The sequence below is a fragment of the Drosophila santomea genome, chromosome 2L, assembly GCF_016746245.2.
Source record: "Drosophila santomea strain STO CAGO 1482 chromosome 2L, Prin_Dsan_1.1, whole genome shotgun sequence".
In the NCBI taxonomy this organism is placed as follows: Eukaryota; Metazoa; Arthropoda; class Insecta; order Diptera; family Drosophilidae; genus Drosophila; species Drosophila santomea.
In genome coordinates, this window is record NC_053016.2 from 7,650,410 (window position 1) to 7,666,060 (window position 15,651).

Below are 15,651 nucleotides of genomic sequence, written 5' to 3' on the forward strand. Positions count from 1 at the left end.
TTCTTTTAATCCATATTATTTTAATTAGTTTTTGGGTTTCACGCTTACAAAATGCCGGCTGATGTATCTGTATCGGTTTAAATTTTGTTAATTATGTTAAGAACATGCATACTTATATATGCAGCTCTATAAATGTGTGTATCTTTTTTAATATATACCATTATAATATATTGAATTACCAGTTCTGTGAATTATGTGCAATATTCTAACGTACACACTCCTCATCAACTGACCATTTAAACTTAAGTATTCCGTTTGTCCCCTTCTTAGCTGCAAAGGATCGTATCTAGTTTTGTTTTTTGTTTTTAACTTTATGCTAGTATTAAAAAGTAATATTTCATTTAGGTTTAGCTAATACATAGATCATTTTGCTTTGCCACTTTTTACAAGAAGTGCTTGTGTATCGTTTGCTGCTTTCGTTTGCCGCTATTTATTTTTATTTCAATTTGTTCCTCGTTAAAGCGCCTCCAGTGCCTTGGCCAACGCCATCCCAATTCTCTAAGGGAAGGGAGGACTTCACCCCACTTCAATCCCTCCCCCTGCTGAACGTGGCCAACAATTTCAATTAGGTAGCTGTCGTGTATCTGTCGTGCGCTGTTCAAACTTGCTTTCTGAAAATTAGTTATATCACCTTGTATCTCTTATATAAAAAAGTTTCTAGATTTTTGCCCCGATCTGTCTGTAAACTCTGAGCCCGTGCTTCGGGATTCAGCTGTAGTCCTTGGACAGTAGGATGGGTTCTGTGGTTGTGCTTACAGATCAAAATAACTAGCTAGACATCAACTCTTACTCGAGGTTCGAGGTGGCGATCGATTTGAATGCAGTGCGGTTCATCATTGTTGGGCGCTAGCTCAGTTCGACAACTGATCGACTGATCGACTGATCGACAAATTTAGCATGGTGGTTGGAATTGTAAAAGGAGTGCTCGTTCGGAATGGGCCAGATCAACGACTATCGTCTCAGCATTACGTGTACATTTCAAAAACTTGAACAATCATTTTGACGCATTCGACTTTAGCGATTGGTAAAGTACGAGTAATAATGATCTAATGGGGCGGCGGAAATGCAGAATTTTTTCTGGGGGTGGAGTGCTGTTGTGTAACTCGATTTGATGGTTTTTTAAGGCACTGGTAGTTTAAATCGCTATACCCAAACCTGGATCCAATTATTTTCGATCCTTATCCAGGTTGCAGGCCCGTTCGCGGTCTCCAGTCCAGTCCAACTGGAATTTCGAACTGGGATCGCGAACCGTGCGCTTTGGCAGGTGTGTGGCATGATATGGTGTTGCAAGGTAACTAGGTCGAAAGTATTGCTGTTGGAAGTAGAAATCGTGGCTGCTGTACAATGCGTTTCAATCAAGATCTATACTACAAATATTTAACAACTTATAAATGGATAGTATTGTATGTATATATTTAGTGCTAAGAGTGAATTAAGGATTAAACAGTTTCAAACTTCAAGCGATATCTTTTCAAAATGAAATGAATTAACGAGTAACCCCAAAAATATAGATTAAATCCATTAAGTTTAACGTACTTTAGGTGGATATATAAATGTATTAAAACTCATGACTATATGGCTTTGAAACGCACTGTACGTGTAAATTCCGAGTTAATGGAATTGCATTCTGCGTAGAGGAGGAAAAGGGCTGGTGCGAGAAATGGGTATCGGTTTGAGATTAAAGAGATTTCAATCGGTTCACAGTCAATTGAGAGTGTACAGGTGTGTTTGTGTGTGTGTCGAGTGTATGGGTGTGTGAATGTGTTTGTGTGGCTCGACTTAGATTAAGACACGTTCACTAAATTATTAAAGCTGACACTTATTCATGTACTTAGTCAATCGATTGCATAACAAATACGAGACCCATTGGGGGACCAACGAATCCTGTTGGCTGGTTTTTGGACTCCCTTTCTTCAACTTTTAATTTTCCACTGTCGACTAGCTTAAATCTTAGGCTTAGACCATTTAATTTAAATTCACATTACTCAAATAAAATCTGATTACACTTAGCTATAGCATTTAAGACACATAAGGCCCCACTTGGCATTGGGCTGCTTCCTTTGGTTTGCTTTAACGTTCGCTTTAACCGCCACTTTAACGCTCACCAGCTAACTTTAACTTTAACCAGCTACTTTGTTTGTGTGTGTATTTGTATCTGTATCTGCATTTGTATCTGTGTGGCTTTCAAATTGATCTGATCATCGAATGGAACATTTACAAATGTGTCGTGTGTTTTGGCACTGCTGCACTTGCATTCCCGCCCGCAATGGGGTTGCCCAAACCAAAATCGACGCGGGGGGGCGACTGAAATCTCTTTAATAGAACCGATCCGTGCCCAGGATATCCTCTTCGTCCTCCTCCACGATGATCTTGTTGCGAATGGCGTGGGTGACAGCTTCGACCTTGCTCATGGTGGGACTGAGGAACTCCTCGCGCAGGGATCTTGGTGGGTGGGCAAACGATGTGTCCTGCACGGAGTAGCGATACTGAGTGTGGGATTGGGAGTGGGATTGCGAGTGGGACTGGGAACGCGACTGGCTGGTGTGGGTGGTGTATTGGGATCGGGGCTGGGAATAAGACTGCGGCTGGTGCAGCAGTGGATAAAGCTCTCGGCGAGATTGGGGTCCTTGATCCAGCGTGCTCTGCGAGGAGGAGGATAGCCAGTGTGTGCCCAGGGAGGACTGGCGTGGCAGGTAGGACACGGGTGCTCGATTACTGGGCAGGGACGACTGGCGTGGCAGGCCCAACGGTCTGGACCTGGATCTGGACTGTGATTGTGACTGAGATTGAGACTGAGATTGAGATTGAGATTGAGACTGAGATTGAGACTGAGATTGGTGGTGTATCATGTCAAGATCAAAACTATTGTCGCGTGCTTCCTTCAAACCTGGCACTCTCGCATCGATCTGATCCCACCCCTATATCCACGATTCCTACATGGCATTAAGCATTCTCCTACTACTCCCACCACCTCTGTGCGGACTGTATTCATCGCGATCGACAACGGTGGCGCCACGCGGCAAATCCCGTGGATCGTCGATCCTGGTCGAGGGTCCGTAGCGTGAGCTGCTCATCCGCATCTGGGCCTCCTCGCGCTCAAAGTCCGGATCCTCCAGCAGGCGTCCGCCCCTGGACAGATGGCCGTGGTGGGAGGCGCCGCTGGGGCCGCTCCTCATTGCCGGATACTCAAAGTTGCGCTCGTCCAGCAGCTCATCGCTATTGAGATCGTAGTGCATGAGGTCCCGCTCGCGTCGCTCGTACCGCTCCCGTTCGCGGTCCCGCTCGTAGCCACCGCCACCGCCACCGCCGCCTGCGCCCACTCCTCCGCCACGCTCCTGGTGGCGAACCGAGGTCGGTTGTCGGCGGCTGTGCTGGTAAGAGGTTCCTCCTGCAAAACGCCCAACACGGCAATATGTTAGTAAAATGTATTTTAGGGTAAATGTATTTTAGGGTAACGAAAAACGAAAAACAGAACCAGAACTAAAGCATTCAAAAAAACGGGTCAATAGGCGAAAAGTTGGTATCAGGCCTAAGGTCTCCCTTAGCGGAGATTGGTCTCTTGGGGTTTTGTGTTCAGTTATTTTACAGAGGAATTTACTCTTAAAAGCAACCTTTGTAAGCTTTATAAGATTGGTATAATCAATATGTTTTGTAATCGTTTTAGATCTATGTTTGGGACTTATCTATTATACCAAGAAATCATTTAATTTAAAAGAAACTACATTATTTAAACAACTATTTGTGAGGCTTACTACCTGGTAACTTTTCTATGTAATATATGTGAGCATCTATAAAACAAATTAGGGCATTTGTTCAGCTAAGTATTCTTTTGTTAATTAACTTGTAACTCTAAAATGTTAGTAGGAAATAAGACATTGGGTTAAACCTTTTAAAGAGTAACAAACAATATTTTAATTCGCTGAAAATAGGAACAAATAAAATCAGCAGATGATCGAAACCTAGCTGGCGTCAGTTATGCATGGTACATTTAGAAAAAAGGAGGATCATTTCGGGGGGACAGTTATAAGTAACTAAAATGGAATAGGTAAAATCGCTCAAAAATAATGTAACGCAAACACATCTTGGGGGGTTTCGGTACTCACTAAACCAGATCTAAACGATTAGATGATTTGGTTTTGCAACTTGAAATGGTGAAAACATAAGGTTCGACAACAACGGAATACATGTACTGATCGATATATATTATAACTGAGCTGATTTGGGTCGAGTTGAGCTGAACTAGGAAAACACCCGGAAGAATGTGAGAAATCGAGTAGAAGGGGTTGGCGCGGATGGCGGCAGTTTACAGGCGCACAACGCCCGGTGTAACTAAAAACAAGTACAGAGATCAGTCGGTAAAACGCACAATTGGCATAACAGATATTCGAATGAGTGGTTGGCTGATCGATTAGCTCGATTCGATTGATTGATGACGGATGCTTGAGATTGATTGGGCTGGCTGGTCGTGCAGTTCGCTTTTAATCGGTTAGTAGAACTCAAAACGGCAGTAAGATAGTCTTAGTCAGCTAATAGCTAATTAGTGGGGGTGATTTAATCTCGAGGGTGTGCGCACACCTCATCACATGGATTTGTTGGAAGTCTTGACTTGGCTAAGAGTTGGCGAGATGGTGGAGATCGTCGGAGATGTCGGTCGTTGGGTGCTTTTGCTAGTTCCAGTTGATATGGTTTTGCTTTTCAATATCAATTTCAATTTTAATTTTTATACGGGTTCAATTGTCTTTGGCATTTTGTACTGTTGATGTCGCAGTTGTGTTGGTCATGGTGGTTGATTTGGATTTGAACTCGTTTCGTTTTTGATCTATAGCATTGTTGTAAAGGGACCGGGTATGTCACGTGCTGTGAATGCTGTAAAGTGTGGTCACAAAATAGAAACGATAGAAAATAAACGAAAAGTTGAGGATACCAGTGATGTTGTTTCTGAGTTATAGATATGTACAAAATGGGTCTCTAGAAAGCGGGAGTTCTAAGTAAATGCCATGGGCTGCAGCTACATACAATCGAGATGGGTGGAGATGGTTGGTTGGCCGGTGACGAAGCTACTTTTCACCTGAATCTATGTACAATGCAAGAGAGATACAATGGGCTACTTCTGGGACTATCTTCTAACTTGGAACGTGGTGGTTCTAGCTAAACTTTCAGTTACGGACCAAATGCAATATATCGTGAACTCGATTTCTGGGGGCATGTGATACTTTGATACTTAATCAGTTTACGTAGATATTATCGGTAGAAAAGGAAGCGAAACGAAAAGAAACAGTAAAGAAACGAAATTTACCTTGGTCCCAATCGAACTCCCTATCCCAATCTCGTTCCCGCTCTCTCTCCCACTCGCGAGCCCGCTCCCGCTCCCACTCGAGGTCCCTTTCGCGATCCTTGGAGCTGCGATCTCTGTTGAACTCCCGATCCCAGTAATCCCGCTCCCGTTCGCGCTCCCTCTCCCTCTCCCTGCTATCGCGGTCTCGCTCCCTACTTCCCTCGCGATCTCCGCCGGACATGCCCATCCTGGGATCCTGCTCATCGACAAACTCCTCGCCATCTACTGCTCATCACAACGTGCCCCATCATGTGCATCACGTGCATCATGTGCATCATGTGCATCACGTGCCCCACGAGCGGAGGAAAACGGAGGAGAGAGAGCCAGAAGGAGAATCGATTGGTTCACATTTGGTACAGTCATGGGAATTTGAATTTGAAAAAGACAAATTTTAGAATTGTATTTTGTATAAGTGTGGTTGGTTGAGTATGTTGAGAAGCAAATGAAAATTGTTTACTGCTGATCTGATGTGCATACATAACATATCCATCCATCGCTATGTATACACATGCTGATATGTGGATTCTTAATGGGTTCGGTCGGATCGATTTCGTTTGAATTGGAAGGAAGGTGAGGCAATGGGTGACTCTGATTTCGATATCATCGATATTGATATTGGTTTGATTGAAATTTCGCAGCTTCTTGGGCTTCTTGGGCATGGGCGAGGACTTTGGTGGTATCGCGCGTATGAAAATGGCAATGCGACCGTAGATGAGCCCAATTAAGCGGGCAGGTGTTCCTTTACCTGGTGGCGTCGGTCCCAGACGCGCGGGATCTGCGGAGGGCGAGGCCTCCTGCGGCAGGGGGCGGGCGATGGGCGGCACGGCTCGAATGTCCGGGTGGGTGGCCTTCCAGTACGTCTGCAAGAAATCATAGATTATACATGGATACATGTTAAATCCTTATAAATAGTATGATATATAAATAGATAAACTTCTGTATGTCTGTATGATAAACTATTTGTATGTATTATTATGAGAAAGAAAGCTCTCTAAGTTGTTGTTATGCACACAAGAATGCCCATGCTTGAGTTCAACCTACTGTGCGTATACTTAATATTTTTCATGACAACCAAATAAATGATCTAATTGCGAGTCCAAATATCACCTCAATGAGTAAACCCACCTCCAAGTACTCGGCAATGTGCTCGCAGGCGTCTTCCAGCTGATTCTCGTCTAGGATTACATCGAACATATCCGGTGGACATTGGGCTAGCTTCTCGGCGGCAACCATTTGAACGGAGAGGTTTTTCGCCTGCGACTTGCCACGTGATTTGATCAAACGCTGTAAAACCTGCATTAATAATAGTGAATAGTTAGTAAGTGAACTTGTGTTATAGAGGTATAGATATTGTTAGACGCACCTTACTACTACTAATCTTTAAGTACACTATTGTTGGCGCTAATGAAGTTTTCGCTAGTTGTGACGGATGATTGATTGTATCACAATCGAGCACGACCAGCTGGAGCGAGCGGGCCAGCTCGAAGATGCGCTCGATCTCCTCCTGCACCTTGCCGAGGCAGTCGCTCCGGCTGGAGGAACGCTCCATGATGGCCCGCTTCGAGGGATTGTTCATGATGGAGCGCTTGGCCAGCGAGATGTCGGCCATCACCCGGGTGATGATGATGCGGCCCTCGAAGCGGTGCTTGAGGAAGTCAAAGAGGGCCTTCTGCATCATGTCGGTCACCTCGTAGCCCTTCAAACTGGGCCCCACCAGGACAACGGGACGCATCGAGGGCACCACGTCGTAGGGACTGGCCGTCTCCTGTTTCTTGAAGAACGGCTTGCGCTTCTCCTTGTTGGCCGCCGCCGCCTGCGCCTTGCCGTGTCGTCCTGGTCCCATGGAATCTGATTCGTCACCTGAGCGTTAGTATCATGGCAAACAGGACGAAATAATGGCAAAGGATGAGCGAGCTTATGATTGGTACGAGCCAGTGCGATCGATCAGTACGAATTGCTAGGCCAATTTTAGATATTATCGTAAATACGTAAGACGCTTGTGGGTTAGTTGGTTAGTTAGTATATACAGTGTATTCAAATTGATCCGTTGATTTCGGTGTGCTCGTGTTTTTGTGCTGGGCAATTGTGTCGGTCTACGGCAGGTTCGCAATATCAGGTTAATTTGAATTTTCATTTGGTTTTTCGTTATTTGCTTTTCTTTTCATCTGGTCTACGCACCATTTAATGCTGTTCAAAATGCCAACTCGAGGATGAGGTTTTTTCCTATGACTATCTAACTTATTTCTACACGAATATGACTGGTTCTCTGTTTTACACAATTTTCTATAACTTGGTACGGGTTTTTGGTTAGCAGGACATGTCAAAATTGGGATGTATTACATATAGCGATTATATGCGACATAAACAGGGTTTTACGGACAGATGATACGTATTTGGAAATGAGTTTTTCTGATTGATTCGGTTAATAGAATATTTTACTTACGAAAATCAAATAGAGTCAGTTAAAAAGTTGAAATATAATAACTGATTAGATCTGTTCTGATAAATTTGCAAAGTTCATAGCATTACTTGGATAATTACTGAATTAAGCTTTATTATCTACAATTGAGTAGCACACTTTGGAAGAATTTCCTTCTGAAAACAATGTATTAACATTTAAATTTGTTTCTCCTCATTTAAGATGTTTTAGATTCCAATATTTTGAGTAGCTAAGTTTGGTTTTTAAAAATCCTGAAACTCACTGAAAGAGCTAGCGATACTTTTGCGATTGAAATGGATTTCTGAGGTTCAGATGAGAGACGTGGACAAACCTTTGTTTTTCTTGCGCGGTGTTGTACTGTAGGGATCTTGGGTCGCGTTGTGGTTGTTCATTTGTTCATTTGGTTAGTGTTGTCAACCAACCGGTTTGTGTTAGATAAAAGAGAGTTTGAGTGCATTTAATAGTGTTCACATTGGCTAATTGGTTAGTTTACAAGCAGACCATGAACGAGGAGCTTTGATTTAGACAAACTAGGACGGAGAAAATCGTGGCTATTGAAGCTGGCAAGGTGTGTACTTTTGTGTGTTTACAGTGGGTGAATTGGATCTAAAACGGGGATCAGGCAGTCTAGGCCGATCCTCTGGAGGATTCGGCTTTCATGCTGGGATCTAGGACTAGCTCTAGGCCGATACATGGGCCGTTTGCATAACTAGGGTCGGTCGGATTTGCATCGGATTGCCGGGTGAACTCGTTTGATATAAGTAAGCATAAAGTTGCACTCGTTTTATATGGATGTCACATGATATATAATTAGAACAAACACAAAAGTACAAAATGACGGGAATTTAGCTTGGCCCACATTTTCATGTTTTTTTTATGGTACGGAATCTGATTTGGTTCGCTTCAAATGAAAATCATAAAACACGCGTCCAATTACAATAAACATCGATGAGCTCGATGAGCTCGAGTCGGGCTCGGCATCCGTCTGTCGGACCTATTGGATGCTCATAATCATATTGGCATATTGGCATATTGGGCACCTCGAAAGGAGTACCTCTATTGGCGATTTACAAAAGTAAACACATTACATAGAAGACAGCGAAAAATATATATAGATTGAAATTAATTCGATTCACAGAATAGAACAGATACGAAATAAAACCTCGCCCAAAAGAAATCAGGAGAATGAAATGTGTGTCATACCAGGTGTGGGGGGTGTGCTACCTCGAGATGGCTCCGCACCTGCTTGTCCGCCCGCACCAAGATTCCCGCTCGACGAGCCCTTTGTGCCATACAGTCTTGAGGGTCTGGTTTGGTTCTGTGAAAGAGGAAAGAGGGATTCGTTGATAGATTAACGCCTGGCATAGATCACACTGGTTATCATATCCAACCTGCATGCGAATGTTGTCTAGCTTAGCGGGGCTGGGTATGAAGCCCACATCACAGCCCTCCTTGACCAGCCGGCCGATCCACCAGTTATTGTCGTACTTCTCTTTGATGTGCAGGAACTCCCGGATCTCGAACGAAACTGCTCCGCCCTGCACCGGCGAATCGTCGTCGATGGCGCCATCGTATGCTACGTTGGTTCGCACAGCGAACGCCACTGGTTTGCTCTGCAATTACAGGGTATTATCGCTCATTTAGTTACATTGCTCATTTTAAATATATAATAATAATATTTTGAAGGTGAAAAACAAACACTTACCCTCGCTTTATCCAACTGGCTTAAGGCCTGACGTTCCTTTTCTCGCCGAAGCGATTCCTTTTCCTCGTCTAGCGACAGATCGGATGACGGTTGTGAGTAGTTCGAGTCGGCAGAACCCTGGAAAATTCAAGTGAAAGAAAAAAAAAAATCAGAAAAGATTTTACTCTGCCTAAAAAGTGCCGAATTAAGAACAATTCAATTGGACCGGCCAACTGAAAATAATAACAAATTTAATTGGCCAGCTGCCAAAATCCCAGCCCAACTCAAATATCCCAGCAATGCAGTAAAATGTGTATGGTTTTCAATATTTCTTTGTGCCGCACATGAAGCAACAGTTGGTGGCAAGTACAAGGCCACGGAGAAGGCTAAGTAATTTAACATTAATCAAGAGGTATTACAATGCGATTATAACTGAAGTACATAAAGTTCTTTATGAGTTTTTTTTGTTCTTTGTTAATTTTTAAGCGATTGTTGAAAATCATTCTTATCTTATAATAATAAATTCTAAGCAATCAAGTATATGAGTAAAGTATTTGAATTATTGAGACAAGGGCAATCTGTTTTTATAGAACTTTGATGGAATACTGTTAAGTTAAAAAGGGCAAACTACCAGTTGCTAATCCTAAAAAGTTTTCCAAAGAAGAGAATAGGTTTCAATTGTTTTAGAACAGATACGTTTACAAAAAACCTAACCATAACAACACTTATTCGTAAAACACATAAAAAACACTGATTGATGTTTTATTGTTTGCGGCACCTGTGTGAATAGCTTGTTGTATCCACTCTGGTAGGAGGGGTATCCAAGGCCAAATCGAGACTCTCGATGTTGGCCACCCTGAACGGAGGGTGCATCCGAGGAAGAGGCGCGCTGCACCATGGGCCTGTCAGCCCGGTAGTCTTCCTCGAACGAAGATATCTTGGCGATGTTTCCGACGATCCTGTGCAAGGACAACAGCACCACCAGCACCACCAGATGGTGCGATGCTGATGAAGATGGTGATGGTGGCGTTGGTGGTGGTGGATATGGAGGTGATGGTGACGGTGGCTGGCAAGGCGTTGAGCTGGCAATGATTACGTATCCGTATTCCACGATTGCTTCTTATTCCTATACGGTTGCGGTGAGTTTTAAGTTGGCTTTTTCGTTGGTTTGTACTTATTCGAAGGAATACCTGCGTTTCGGAGCACTTTACACTATATGAAACCAACTGGTTTTGGAGTTATAAAAAGACTATAAAAGCACTACGATTCGGTTGATCAGGCATATACAAAATTATTAGCTATTAACTTCTTTCTTTTGGCAGGATTTTGAGAGCTTTATTGTTGCACTTTGCTGTTTGCTTAACTATTTTAACCATCGGGTCAGACGGTATTCGATTTTGACACTGACATAAAAACACCGTTACCAACTGTGCGAGAAAGATAGCACAACAGCGAGAGAGAGAGGGAGTGGGAGAGAGAGCAATCGAGAGAGAGAGAGGCGATTGCGATTGTCAAACGGTTTGGAAGCCACAGGCGAAATAACTTTAAATTGTTAACTGGAAGGGATTTCCGCAGCCTTTTCTCGCCTTAATTTCAGCAAAATTTGCATACGATTGGTGAATCGGATCGATGTTGATTTCGATTCCGCGTCGATGGGGATTTTAGGCCCCAGGGAAGTTAAAAATAGGAATTTGTGTCAGTGGCGTCGGGTCGCGGTACTCTGCTCACATCACTTTTTTTCTTTCCTTTCTAGTATATGCACACGAAATGTGCTGGAAAACTCGGGCAGAGGGGGTGGTACACATAGGTCGCGAAAACTGATTTTCGTTGAACGTGGCGGTGTTTTTCTTCAGCCTTCCTTTGTTCCGAGCACCAAACGACTTCTTTCGATTTCGAACCCTTTTGACCTGGCTATATCCTCAACCGATTCGCGGGTTATCTTTTACAGGATTTCATTCGATTCACATCCTTTGATTTCGATTCGCCTTTCCGACATTCAAACGGTTCTACTCCGCACGCAAACTGAATCGTTTCTGTATTTGGAAGGCGAAAAGTCCGCTCCGCTCTGGAAAAATTGTGTAGAGTTTTCTCGTTCGCTTCCAGTGCGTAAATGCTCCACTCGTGTCGGGATGTGTATATATTTATATATATGCTTGTGTGAACACATTCCCGCACATACACCATACCATACACCATACACCGCGGATGTAAACAAATTCGATTTTCAAGTGCATATGCCGCAGACTCGTCCCACTGTGCGACTGGAGTTGCTTATGCTAAAATGGGAAAGGAGTGGTGGAGTTTTCCGTCCCCTCGAAATCTCCATCGAAATGAGCGCGCTGTCATCGGCGGTCAGTGGTGTGCCTGGAAAATCGATAGCACCCGCACTTCTCAAGGGGGTAAGGGGTAAGAGGTTGGCGAAGGGGTAGTGGCGGTCCACCTGTTGGCAACCCCGATAATTGTCTGCGAGCGCCAAAAGCTCCAAATGAAAAGGGTTACAGCTGTTGGCTGCACGACTCTTAAACATACACAACTTGGGCTAATGTTCAAAGACATTTCAGTCATATAGGAGAACACAAGATTGGTCATTTTATATTTAATCTATCTTTAATTTTTATAATAATAATTATTTTAATACATCTATGCATGTTTACCATTGATAAAATATTTGTAGCTTTCTTATCATCAAGTCACTTATTTTATCATTTAAAAGATGATTAAAATAAATTTTGGTTAAATATTTTGATTCGAACATTAAATTGCTTTTATGTTTTGGAAAGAAAACATTTTATTTTTTAATTTGTATTTACTGTATAAAAACAATAAATAAGCGAATTTGTATTAAGAAGAGTTTTTAGTTTGCATTTATTTCGACTCCCCAAAATACAATTAAATAGAAAGGTTTTTATTTCGCTTTTATTTCGACTTGGTTTATATATATTTTCTTATCACACTGTGCCCATAACGTAAACATTCCGTTTTCCATTTCCTCAGGATGCGAGAGAGAAAGAGGCAGAGAGATGAGAAGAGCGAAGGAGCATGCGCAGAAGGCAATTCTCCACTTTTGCTCTGCGCATGCGCCGGCATTTATTCTTCTCCACTCTCTTTCTCCGGCTCTCCCCATTTAACCGTTAGCGGGGAAGCTCGCGGGCGATGGTCCCGATTTGCGTTTACACATTTCCAAAAGGCAATATGTAAAACAAAGGGGGATCCCCCTTTAATCGCTGAACTGAAGGAGTGGGGAGGGGGGATGGGTGTTGTTTGGGTACCTCGGGTCGATTCTTTGTTTACCTTTCGCCGATTGCCAAAAGCCCCATCATACTTTGCAGCGGGCAAAGTGCCCAACAACTAGTAATGAACTTTGGTTGCCATCGACACCACACTGCAACCCACAGCCACCCACTACCACCCACTATCACCTACAGCCACCCCTTTGGGATAGTTTTTTCTGCGGGTGGGTCAACGCTCCGCATTCGGATTCCAGTGCAATTTCCCCCCTCAACCCCTCGACAAATATTTTCATGGTCAGCCCGAATGTTTCCCACTTTTCCGGCTCTGTCGATGACCGCGCGTCAGCAAATCGCTTCTCACCTGCGTTTGGCATTCCATCCCTGTCATCGTTTTTAAAAGGCTTAAATAACAATGATTCCCAATTGCAATGGGCGCATTAGAAGGTAAATAGTTCAGCAAATACCTTAAATAAACGGCCAAAAATGCTTTCATGGAATATTGAATTTTAATTATGGCTACTTTTATTAAGATCTACTTTTTTTCAGATTTTCAATCATTTTGTTTTGAAACTAAACCAAATCTTGTAATCGTATTATGCGATAAATTTTTTATATAAAATGCGTGATTATACAGTCATTGTTTGTATTCTATTTAAATTTGCTTAAATGGATTAGAATCAGTCCAAATGCAACGTATAAGACTGGTTATAAATTAACATAGGGCAACTAGAGTGTCTATAAGGTGGCTTTCGAGTGCCGCAAAAGTATCAACATTGACTGTGCTTACAACTATGCAGAATTCGAGGATGAGTAAGAGGTGTGATAGCCTCTTTGGCCCCCAAATTGTCAGTGGGAGAACTAAGAGAATTTAAATTTAAAAACAACCACACGAGATGTCATAGAACTACAGTGTGTATTTCATATAAATAACAAACAGCAATGTATAAAAATTGAAAACTAAGTAAGCCTCGTATAAGTTAACCACCTCACTCTAAGTAGTTTCTTATCCAAGCGATAGTTCTATTATAAATTACACATCGCTTAGAACAATATTTTACCATATTTTTATTACATTTGATACATTAAACCAGTTTAGTTTTCTTTTGTTCCTCGCTGAAGAAAACTAGGCGTATGAGTAATCTCGCATGCCACTGTCTTGGGGCAATCACTCATCCGCCCCGTTGCCACCACATGCTAATACGCACTGTATTCACTCAGTGAGTGTGTGTGTGTATTTAAATGGTCGTGAATAGCCTGACAAGCTGGGCGAGCAGTCTGCGAGCGATCGAGTGGATAAAAATATACGGATTCCGCCCGGGCCCGGGGGCACATTTAAATAGGGGGTAAGATTGGAGCCCTCCAATCCAATCCAATCCAATCCAATCCATTACTTTCACTCACCCGACGATTCTTGTTCCTGAAGGGCTTGTAGGACTTGCCCTTGTGCTTGGCGCCCAGGTGCAGCTTCTTCATGGCTCAGAATTTATATTGGAATCACAAGCGGAATAGGAACACAACTCGAAATGTATGTTGAGCGTCTCACGCGCGATTTGTCCCCCCCAAAAGTCAATTATGCAATCATTTTTGGAATCGTTTCTGCGGTCGCACAGCAAAATAAACAAACACTTTGCCGTTATGGCCACTAATCGTTAAATGGCCAAGAGTCCCGCACACACACACACACTTTTGCTCATAGAATTGGGTCACAATTGTGGCTATGGGACTTAGAGTCCGTCACATGGCAGCGATTTGAACGAGGGCAACGCCATCCTGCTGGAATCTATATGCCAAATGGGCGTGGAATCTATATGGCGAGGGCGTGATCCACTTTGGCCAAGCAATGTGGAGCAGATCCAAGCGGTTCGCGGTGGAGACGACTGAAAATGCGACCGACCGCACAAGACAGCAATTTGGACTGACAATATTTTTGGCACCCGCGCCGCTGGTCCATTGACAAAAATGCCCGAGAGAGAAGCCAACCAAGACGATCTCTGAGAATTATGTAGTAATGGGAAATTCAAGAGGTGAATCGCTCGGAAAATGGCTTGCAATAATCCGTTTTACGACGGCTGCAGTAATAATATATATAAATACTAGCTGACAGTTGTATGCCGGCATTTTAAAGGAATCGCATGGCAGAAGCAAAACTAATGTATACTTTTGGATTTCTTTTAGGAAAATATATGTTCTAAGATGAATCAAATTCAATTTGATCAGTTTTACATATTCCCAAGCATTTTTCACTTATTCCCATACATACATTTATAATCATGAGTTTTCAAAGCAGTTTAATTGCACAGTATTAAGTCCACTAACAACATTATTTCGCCACTAGTACTGTTGACCCTGGATGCCCTGGCCCAGGCCGCGCAGCTCCTCCATCAGAGCCGCCATTCCAATGCGCTGGTGGAACTGCTGCACCTGCTCCCGGCTGGGATTTCCCACGTAGTGGGGCACCTGCTCTGTGTAGGCGCCGGCGGATCCGTAGGCTGGAGCCTCCTGGGCACAGGGAGCTGGGGCCAGATTGGGCTGGCAGCTGAACAGGTAGTTGGTGGGGCAGGGTGGAGCCGGATAGCCAGAGGGAGCAGCGGGCGCAGGAGCAGCAGCTGGAGCTGCATACGGGCAGGAAGCACCGGCAAGGGCGACAAACGCAACGAGGGTGAAGGCGACGATCTTCATGTTGAGTAGAGTGATTTACAACTGTCGATTTAGACATCGAATGTGCCATTCTTATAGCGTCATGCGTTTGCTTAAGCAAAACTCTGCAGTTTTCACATAGGCTTCAAGAAAGTGCAGTGCCATCACATGGCAAGCAAGTTAAACTGGCGGAGAACTAGGAACAGTCAGACGATTATCACTTATTATGGCAAAAAATTACTGTCACCATGCAGTCTGCCCCCTTTTCGGCTCAATAGCAGAGCAATTAAATTATTACGTCCAAAGTGCAATGCAAAAACGGTTA

The 15,651-nt window shown here is 43.4% G+C and overlaps 2 protein-coding genes across 23 annotated transcripts; both read right to left on the minus strand.

Moving 5' to 3' along the window:
• Positions 1 to 2,081: 2,081 nt before the first annotated feature.
• On the minus strand, positions 2,082 to 14,593 carry LOC120455939 (voltage-dependent L-type calcium channel subunit beta-1). Of its 22 annotated transcripts, none has more exons than XM_039643804.2 (10): positions 14,091 to 14,593; positions 9,481 to 9,597; positions 9,167 to 9,388; positions 9,000 to 9,093; positions 6,699 to 7,183; positions 6,461 to 6,628; positions 6,081 to 6,195; positions 5,297 to 5,560; positions 2,938 to 3,388; positions 2,082 to 2,757 (listed from the first exon to the last, which is right to left on the minus strand). In XM_039643804.2, the coding sequence occupies exons 1-10, from the start codon at positions 14,160 to 14,162 to the stop codon at positions 2,316 to 2,318; spliced, it is 2,430 nt and encodes an 809-aa protein (XP_039499738.1). In that variant the 5' UTR covers positions 14,163 to 14,593; the 3' UTR covers positions 2,082 to 2,315. The 22 variants fall into 22 exon arrangements, 16 of the variants coding, with proteins under 16 accessions (XP_039499738.1, XP_039499656.1, XP_039499907.1 ...); XM_039643722.2 differs by lacking the exon at positions 14,091 to 14,593 and adding an exon at positions 10,238 to 10,450 and having other exon boundaries at positions 6,699 to 7,195; positions 8,979 to 9,093; XM_039642907.2 differs by lacking the exon at positions 2,082 to 2,757 and adding an exon at positions 8,107 to 8,142 and having other exon boundaries at positions 2,790 to 3,388; positions 8,979 to 9,093.
• A 367-nt stretch (positions 14,594 to 14,960) lies between these two features.
• Positions 14,961 to 15,413, minus strand: LOC120457015 (vitelline membrane protein Vm32E). Its single transcript, XM_039644212.2, has one exon. The coding sequence runs from the start codon at positions 15,366 to 15,368 to the stop codon at positions 15,021 to 15,023; it is 348 nt and encodes a 115-aa protein (XP_039500146.1). The 5' UTR covers positions 15,369 to 15,413; the 3' UTR covers positions 14,961 to 15,020.
• Between the last annotated feature and the right edge of the window lie 238 nt (positions 15,414 to 15,651).

Excerpts from the sequence above, each read along its gene's own strand:
- LOC120455939 (XM_039643722.2), bottom strand. The coding sequence starts at position 10,357 with ATGGTGCAGCGCGCCTCTTCCTCGGATGCACCCTCCGTTCAGGGTGGC. Across the intron at positions 9,389-9,480 it reads GCCAGTTGGATAAAGCGAGG|AGCAAACCAGTGGCGTTCGC; the intron begins GTAAGTGTTTGT and ends CTGTAATTGCAG. Across the intron at positions 3,389-5,296 it reads GGAGTTCGATTGGGACCAAG|GAGGAACCTCTTACCAGCAC; the intron begins GTAAATTTCGTT and ends GGCGTTTTGCAG.
- LOC120457015 (XM_039644212.2), bottom strand. The coding sequence starts at position 15,368 with ATGAAGATCGTCGCCTTCACCCTCGTTGCGTTTGTCGCCCTTGCCGGT.